General features: G+C 33.9%; 1 protein-coding gene across 13 annotated transcripts in view; it reads left to right on the top strand.

Moving 5' to 3' along the window:
• Veph1 (ventricular zone expressed PH domain containing 1) overlaps nt 1-9732 on the top strand; it is a 297176-nt gene that overhangs the window by 274360 nt on the left and 13084 nt on the right. For all 13 annotated transcript variants that reach the window (XM_087186416.1, XM_087186418.1, XM_087186419.1 and 10 more), the window contains one exon: nt 5841-5977. In XM_087186416.1, the coding sequence (XP_087042542.1) occupies nt 5841-5977 (137 nt within the window). The remainder of the gene's footprint in view (nt 1-5840; nt 5978-9732) is intronic.

The following is a 9732-nucleotide window of genomic DNA, read 5'->3' as shown; positions in this document are numbered from 1 at the left end:
TACCCTAAATTCATAAACATTTTCCCTTATAATTTATTCTTCAAGTTTTATAGTTTTAGTCTTTCATATTTAGGCACATAGATCTTTTCAAGTTATTTTTATGTATGGGAATAATGGGTTGAGATTAATTTTTTATATATGGATACCAGGTGTTCTAGAGCCATTTGCTGAAAACACTATCTTTTCCTCTGCTCTTGAATTGAGTTTATGTTCTATAAAATGTTACTGTTAAATAATCGTTCAAAACTCAGTGGACCATATATGTGTGGTTCTATTTCTAAATTCTGTTTTATTTCAATGATCTGTCTTTCCTTACACCAACACTGACTTGATTACTATAGCTTTAGAGGAAGTCTTAAAATTAGGTAGTAAATGTCTTACAACACTGTTTTGTTTTGTTTTTCTTTTTCTTTTTACTTTTCAAGGTCCTTTGTACTCCTATGTAACTTTTATTTATTTATTTATTTTTTGGTACCGGGGATCAAACTCAGGACCTTGCGCTTGCAAGGCAGGTGACAGAACCACTGAGCTAAATCCCCGGCCCCTCCTACATAACTTTTAAATTTCAATATCTAATTCTTCATTTATAGCAAGTATACATAGAGTTGAATTTTTATATATACCTTGGCTTTTCTAATCCTGCTAAATTCAAATACAAGTTCTAGTGGCTTCTAGAGATTTCTTAGTATTTTCTCTGTAGATGATCATTTCCTCTACATATAAAGATTTTACTTCTACCTTGCCAATCCTATCCTAATTGTGTTATTTTATTGCCAGACTTTTTTGGTTTAGGCCTATGTTTCAAAGTTTAATGGACAGGTGAAGAGTAAGCATATCTGCCCTTGTTCCTCACCTTAGGGAGAAAGCATTGTATCTTCTCCATTCATATAAGGCATTTTTGCTGGGAGTATGGAGTACATGTCTTTGATCTGTTGAGAAGGTTCTGTTCTACTTCTAGTCTCCTGATAGCTTTTACCATGAACAGCTGTAGAATTTAGTTCAATACTTTTTCTCCAACTGCTGACAGGATCATATGGCTTTTTCCTCTCCTCCGGTAAAATGATGACTTTTGGGGTGCATCTTCCAATGCTGAACCAACACTGCCATCCCTATAATAAAACCACTTTCTACATACTGCCAGATCTGACTTCTAATAGTCTGCTTTGTTAAACAAATTTCTATCTATGCTCATACTTTTCTCGTCTATTATCTTTATCCAGTTTTAGGATTAGCACAATGTTGATTTCCTAAAATGAGAGAAGTGTTCCTTCCTTTTTTTGCTTTAAATGTTTGATATAATTTATCAGTTAAAATGTATATGAGCCTGTTGTTATCATTCATATAAGTAAGTTTTCAAGCAAGGAATATACTTTCTTTAATAGGTGCTATTCAAATTTTGTATTTCCTCCAGAGTTAGTGTCATTAATTTGTCTTCCAAGGTACTTCTTAGAAGTTGTCAAATTTATTTCAAAACATATTTTTGTAATATGCTTTCTATATCCTTTTAAATTCTGTAAAATCTGTGGTAATGTCTCCTAGATCTTGATATTGCAATTTTAAAAATGTATAATTGATATTGTAAAATAGGAAGAAAAGGTGTAAAGGAGCAGGGGAAGTGGGAAGGGTAGGGGAAAGGAAAGAAGGGGAAAAAATATGAGAAAAGAAAAAAATGGAAACAAAGTCTTTGCAAATAGGGAAGGGTGGAGGGGTTGAAGCAAGGGCAGGAGAAGGGGAAAAAATAAGAACCAAGATACTCATGTAAAGGTACAAGATCCCAATGATGAATGTAACTGTATTTTATACCTAAAATGTACGAATAAACTTAATGGGGGAAAAAACACACACAAAAAAGTTCAACTTTAGGGACTTTGAATTGCCTTTGATGCCTGCATTTTATTAAAAGTACAAGTTCAAAGCATGCAGACTTTGAAACTGTCTCATGCAATTCTCTCACTATTCCTGTTACTTTTATGTAAGGTCTCATTATTATTATGTGTGGGGGGGGTGTTTGTGTGTGTGTGTGTCTGTGTGTGTGGTGCTGAGGAACAAATCCCAAGGGGCACTCTACCACTGACTTATATCACCATAAATAATTCTTTTTATTTTGAGACAAGGTCTCACCAAGTTCCCCAATACAGGCTTGAACTTGCCATCCTCCTGCCTCAACTCCTTCAGTGCTAGGATCACAGGTGTGCATCACCACACCCAGTTCATTACAATCTTAATTGGTGAGAGGGCAGTGGTTCCTATCCTAAAGCCATTAGGACATGGTATTTCTAAAACCCATAAAAAGTTCATCATTACCATAAAAAAGATGAAAATTATTTTATGTTTCACATAATTATGATCATTATTTTATAGCTGCTAGTTACTGATCTCTTGCTATGATCAAATTAATGAAACAAAGCCATTGTTTTACCTTTATGGTAGTTTTATGTGCTTTTATTCGTGATGGATGTAGTCTACTCAGGCATGTATACTTAACTAGAAAAATTCAGGCTGGATTTAAGCCCCCAGTTGTCACAGTGGCCATATGCCCTTGCAGGCATTTTTGTTGGCCCCATTGTTAAGCGTAACAACTCTAGAGAAGAGCTCAGTGAAGTTAAATAACTTGCCAAAGACCAGTAAGCTGATAAGTGGCAGATTCTGGACTTGAATTCAGGTGTGGCTCCAAAGGCAGTGCCCTTACCCCACTATAAACTATAAGTCTACATCAGAAAAAGTTTTTGTACAGTCCTGTATGACATATTATAGTATGGAGTAAACATGCCATTCTATGTTTAAATTTATTATAATTGGTTAAAAACATATTCAGAATTATAGTATGTCTTGGAATAAGTTATAGAGTTTGAATTATTAAATTTTTAAGCTTTTGAGATAAAAGAGATAATTGTTCCTCATTATATCATACTACAAAGCATTAGATTCCACTTTGCCTGATGCCCAAGGTTCTTTGGGATTGGTCTCCCCTAGGATGTCACACCTCATTTCTTACCTCTACTTCTCCCACCCTGATCTCCAACTCCCACCCAAAAGTTTTTGAATCTGCTTTGAGGAAAATACAGCAGCTAATCCTTTTGATTTTTGACCTCTCAACATCCCTGTTGACCAAGAGAAGGCTACTGTTTTTTTTTTCTCTTAGCTGACCAGAGAACTGTAGTTGTGAGAACTCGAATCTAAATCTGAGATCATATTCAAGATCCTTGAACATCACAATTAAATTAGCAATTTCTTTCTAATTTGAAAACATAGAAAATGAATGTTTTAAAATTTTTTAAATCTTACTTTTTGCTTAGGATTTTTTTTGGTTTTCTTTTTTAATTGTTTTTGCTTTTTTTCCCTCTTGAATCTTCTCTTGAAACTTTCTTTCCTCCTAGATGGGCTGATACTCCCTTGTAACTGTGCAGCTTGCTGTTGATAAAGATTTGCTGAAACCCAGCCCAAGTAGACAGCATTGAGGCTGCTCTTGCTTTCAGAGACTGTGTGATACAGAGGAAGACAAGGTGTCATAAATGCCTTTGCTGCAAAGTGTGGAGGTGGCACAAAAGAACAACCACTAAGTTTATGGAAAATTTGTATTTCCAGAGAGCATTACTAGTTTTAAGAATGCTCTAAGCTAATGGTTCCTAGTAAAACAGGGAGAACAGTGAAATAATTTTCTTGATATTGATTACCAGTTAGAAAATCTTGAGTTCCTGCTTTCTCTGCCCTCTTCTCTGAACAGTATTACCCACCACAGAGCTTCTTAGAAGAGGGGAGCCACATCTCATCACTGAGATATCAAATCAAATATTGCCTCAAATGTCCAAGGTCTTTCCTAAAAGTTTAAATGCATGTGTACCCGCCAACTCACTTATTCCCTTTTTTATTTTAATCATAGCCCTCATCACTACCTAACAAGATATTTGATTTGTGTTTTCCATTCTTTGCCTTAATTTGAAATTGACACTTGTTATGGTTTGGATGCAGTCATAGGCGGACCTTTTCAGAGGTGTCTGGATAGAGTGTGTGATGCTGGGGTTAAGTGTGTGATACTTTGATTAAGGTGCATCATTACTAAATTAGTATACTCATTGGTTAGCATAGTTCTGTGTGGATAATGGGAGTGACCCATTAAGTGTGAGTGACCCAAAAGGTGGGTAGCCTGGAAGGGATAAAAGGGAGAGGCAAACTGCTGTAGCAGCTGCTGCTTGCTGCTTCGTTTTCTCCTGCCTGTTTTCCATGGACTATTTCTCCTCTGTGATACCCCTCTACCATACCACCTTGCCTTGGAGCCAGCCAAGTATGGACTGAAGCCTCTACAAACTGTGAGCCGAAATAAATCTTTCATCCTTTAACTTTGCGTGTTGGATATTTTTTCTGAGCAATGAGAAAAGTAACTGAGACAACACTAGACCACTAATTGAATGGTTACCACACAGTATAAAACAACATAAAAGGGAAAAAACAACCCAAACTAACCTTAATAGAACTTTGTTTATAAAAAGAACACATTTAATTATTCTTATCCTGAAAGTGCTCTGTTAAAATGAACACTCGTCCTTTCTGAGGTAGTTATTTGACCTACACCAGAAAAAAATATGACAGTGTAGAAAAGACACGTTATATTCATATGGTCATATAGGTACTGTCCAGATTTTTTCCAAAGCAAGGGAACAAATTTCATTAATTTCAAAATGCTACAAAAATTGAATATAAATGAATACCAATAAATATTGTCCTACTCTGAATGGATCTTCCCTCTACACTGAAATCAGATGCTCTAATATAAATTTGAAGAGTAAATCTTACATAGTGGTAAAATGAATGAAATTCTTTAGTTTAGCTTCTCAACTTCTGATATTGAATGGATCTTCCAATTCTATGGTTATACACAATCATACACACTATGCTTGGGTATAAAATTAAGCCATTCATGCAACAAGTATTTATAGATTCTCTTACTATCAGGAACTGTGTTATATTCCTAGTGATCCAGTAGTGAACAAAGCCCCTGCCCTTGTTGAGCTTTCTGTTGAATGAGAAAGACATTAATCAGACAAACTGTAAATGATGATACATGATATAAAAGAAAACATACCATGTTCTATGATTGCATATGAAGAGGAAGCTATTCTGGCCTGAGTTTGGGAAAGATTTCTCAAAGGAAGTGTTTTGAGTTAAAATAAATGTTCAATTGTTGACTAAGGGAAGATGAGGATGTACAGAGTAGAAAGAATGTATTTCAGAGAGTAAAAATATATACAAAAGAGTTGGATATACGGTACAGTATTTGCCTTTCCAGCTTTGTGTCACAGCTTTAGGAAAACATCTTTTGCAGCGCTGCATTGACTTTTGCTGCCAATTAGCTAATATACTTAGTTTATTTATAAAACTATATTTCTAGGTAGTTCATGTGTCATAAAGCATGATAATATGTTTTATTACTTTAATACTAGCAAAATCAATAGTAGAAAATTAGCTCATTGAATACTAATTTATGCCAAAATTTCAAATTTGTTCTAAACTAATTTGGTTATTCCAACCTGAGGAACAGAATATCATGAAACCAGTCAAGGAGCACAGAAAGCTGTATATCTGGATCAATCTATAAGCAGAGGCTGTTTTCATGATCTAATTGCTTTTGAAAATCTCAATGAAGACTTTCAATACTTTCTTGTTTTCATGTCTTTCATTCTTTTAGGGTCAAAGGAAGAAAGGTTAACCAAAGTCACAATTTACTAGCCCATTTTTCAAATATGCTTACTAGAATCTGGCTCATTGTACAGTTCTCATTTTTGATCACTTGCCAAATCAATAATGGAAAATAAATGGTTTGATCATTCTGTTACCCTCAACAGTTGTAAATCAAGATGGCCAGCCTCTCATAGAAGGAAAACTTAAAGAGAAGCAAGTCAGGTGGAAGTTCATCAAAAGGTGGAAAACGCGTTATTTTACATTGGCTGGAAATCAACTTTTGTTTCAAAAAGGAAAATCTGTAAGTTCTTTTGTTCTCTTTTATACTTGCATTTTTTAAGGTCTTGATCTTACCAACTAGCTAGGTATTTTGTCTTGAGTTAAAACTCTGGTAATTTTTTTTCTCCTCTATTTTACAATCTCATAATAATATTTTGCTGTAAGTAACCCTTTGTTTATTCTGTTAATTCCTATATTAGTTGGTTTACTTTCCCTCTTCAGTTTACTATGGGAACTATTTTTAGTTGACTTAAACTTTAGAAGTTAGACTAAAGAGCAACCACTTGGTGATCTCAACTCAAATATCATGTTTTTTTGTTTTCTTATAGACCACCTACTTAAATTTATGGTTTATAATATTGACTCTGATTTTTAAAATAAGTATAGGTTATATTTGGAGGTGGAAGTCCAAGGAAGGGTAATAATACACAGAAGGAAGAAATTAAATCTTATTTATTTTAAGTACCTTTTTCAGTCAACAAAGTTCAATTTTGTTAAGGAAAGATATTATTATCTTTCATTCATTTGGAATTCAGCTAATGAATAGGATAAAATTATAATGGAATTAATCAGTATTAATTTAATGTAATTTCCAATCTAAACTAAAATGGTCAGTAAGTATCTAGATTCTGAATTTTCAATGGGATTCCTCTGAAATAGCATTCTATTCCAATCAGCAATGCAAAGTTATTCCCTTTCATTATTTTTGAAATAGTTTTTATTATTAAATTCTACTCATTCAGCATTAGGAAGATTAAGATCTTGAACCACTTCTGGGATATTTTGATATGTAATCATAATAAGTAGCATTTATTCAGTGCTTATTATGTGCCACTCTGCATTGCCTCAAACAATGCTCAGATCAATCCAGTGAGGCTGGCACTATTATTAGAGGCTGCCATTTTATAGATGAGAAATCTGATGCTCAAAGAGTTTAATTGACTTGTCACGGACAGCACCAATAAAGTGAGGAAAGGTAAATCTGGAGTCAAGCTTGGGCAACCCACAGTATGTTCCTAAATAAATATACTCCATTACTTCCATGTACATTTAACATACAGAGCCAATGGTAAACTATATTAGTTAGCAATCTCCAAAGAACCAAAGTCAATAGGATATATATATAGAGAGAGAGAGATAAAAGGGATTTTTATAGGAATTAGTTCATGCAATAACAGAGATTGAGAAGTTCCACAATATGCCATCCACAAGCTGGAGAACCAGGAAAACTCATACTATAATTCAGTCCAATTCCTGAGTAGCTAAAGATCAGGAGAATCAGCAGTGTACTTCACACTCTGTGGCCAAAAGCCTAGAACTAGGGATGGGAGTGGCAGAGATGTTAGTGTAAATCCCAGAGTCCAAAGGCCTAGGGACCAGGAGATCTGATGTTCAAGGACAGGAGAAAAGATACATCAGCTCAAGTAGAGGAAGCAAACTTGCCTTTCCTCTGCCTTCTTGTTCTAGCCAAGCCCCCAGTGGATTGGATGGTGCCCACCCATACTGGCAAGAGTGGATCTTCTTTACTCAGTCTATAGGTTCAAATGTTAATTTCTTCTGGAAATACCCTTTCGGACACACTCAGAAATCAAGTTTTAACATCTATCTAGGTACCTACTTGTTAGCCCAGTCAAGCTGACCTGTAAACTTAACCATCATATAAACCAAACTTTAATTAGTTAATGAAAGGTGTTGAATTAATCAAAAGTTATAGTTTACTCTGGACATATCACCATGTCTTTAGCATTTTCAACTTATACGAGCATTTTACTCAATAGGTAACAAGTATGATGCATCTGAAAATGAACTATGACAACTTCTGACCAGAACTCTAATTAATAAAATTTTGTTAACTTTTTTTTTTTGGCGGAACCACTGAGCTAAATCCCCAACCCCTTTATGCGAACTTTTTAAGTGAAACAATATTTTTGTGACTCTTTGAACTCATGTTGCTTTCTTCATCTGTATTATACCATAGAGATGGGCTTTTGTATGTCAGAAGACCTTTTGTAATGGAAGTATATAACATGTTCAACTTAAACAATTATTAAAGATTTAAAGAATTTTAAATTCTTTAAGGAATTTTTGACATAGGTTCACATTGAAGCATTTTTTAAATACTTAAATTGACCATTTGAATTTCCTGTATTTATTCAAGAAATCAGAGATGGAAGTGAAGATGTAATGATTTCTCAGATCCTTTAAGATAAAACAGTTAATCTGTAAGAATATTTTCTAGAACTCAAATAATATCCTGTATACTTTCTAATTCAGAGCTTTTAAGTAAAGTTTAAAGAATAGGCTATTTTAAAATTAGCTGACTTTCTTGAAATCTTTATCAGGAAACAATGGTTTGGCATGCAGAAATCTGACAGAACATATGGCTCAAATAGTGGGAAATAATATAATATAGTATGAGGGCTACAACAAAATACCTCAAATCTTAAGGGACACAATAACCAGTTAGTGGTCAACAGTCCTACTCAAGTTTCTTTTAAATGAGAGAAATACGCATTTTTAAGTGAAAACTGAGAGTGAAAGACTACAGTGTAATTTTTTACTTTTGCATTCTTAAATTCTTGATTTCTGCTACCCAACTAGGCAAAAGTATCCTTTGATTTTCTGTCTATTCCTATCTTAGTTGATTCACTGTTCCTCTTTAGAGTATGTCTTAGTTACTTTTCTCTCATTGCTGATACAAAATACCTGATACCCAAAGTTAAAGGGAGAAAGGTTTATCTGGTTTATAGTTTGTAGAGATTTCAGTCCATAATCAGCTGGCTCCAAGGTAGAGTGGCAGAAGGGCAACAGTTCATGGTAGTGGAAGACAGCAAAAGCAACAAGGGACCTTAACAGCATCATTTTGCCCCTTTTATTTTATTCAGACTACTTAGGGCGGATGGCACTCACACCCTTAATCCCAGTGCTCTTGGGGCTAGCATTGAACTATGAATCAATCACACAAGAGTCAGCCACCTCCAAAAAAGCTCCACCTAAGACTGCATGGGATATCTAAACATAAGCCATAACAATTAATACAACTTTTTATTTTCTTTATTAGTTCCTCCATACATCAATTTTTATAGGTTAATTTGAAGAACTATAGTTTTTAACTGTCAAATGCTTATAAAACAAAGGCTAATAGTGCAGATATCTTCAAATTTTATCCTATTCAAATTTTATTCCTTAAAAGAATTTTGAGAGTGCCAGGGACTTAGCTCAGTGGTACCACTCCTATCTCACAAGCCCAAGGTCCTAAGTTCGATCCCCAGTTCAAAAAAATTTTTTTTGAGAAATCTATGCAATACCCTGCAGCATTAAGTTGTATCAACACCTTTACCATAAGTTTAAACAGTTGTACAAACTGCAATTTCTGTTAAATTATCAAAATTAACAATTAAAAATAAAAAGATCAAATCTACTCTTTAAAAGTAACTATTGGAATACAACATAGCACTTTTGTACACACTATCATTCATTTTTTTTAAATTAACTGTTCTTTAATAGAAATATTTAGTTTATTTTTTCTTGAAGTCACATTTCTGTTGTCTCTCCACATTATTTTACTTCAATTGCCCAACTATTTTTCATTGTAATAAAACTCTTCATGTAAATTACAATTTGTTTTATCTTCTTGTGACCATCAGTCTCTAAGTATCAAGATTTTTCTGATTATACTATTTTTTAAGTGACTATACAATGCATAAAAATCCATTCGTATAATAGCAAGTTTATTAAATAATCCTTAAACATTGAAAAGGAAATGCTATATCCTAA

The sequence above is a fragment of the Heterocephalus glaber genome, unplaced genomic scaffold (assembly GCF_053883595.1).
Source record: "Heterocephalus glaber isolate CG9 unplaced genomic scaffold, H.glaber_assembly_v1.0 deba00001504, whole genome shotgun sequence".
NCBI lineage: Eukaryota > Metazoa > Chordata > Mammalia > Rodentia > Bathyergidae > Heterocephalus > Heterocephalus glaber.
Note: the sequence above shows the minus strand (reverse complement) of the source record. Positions and strands in the feature narration are given on the sequence as shown.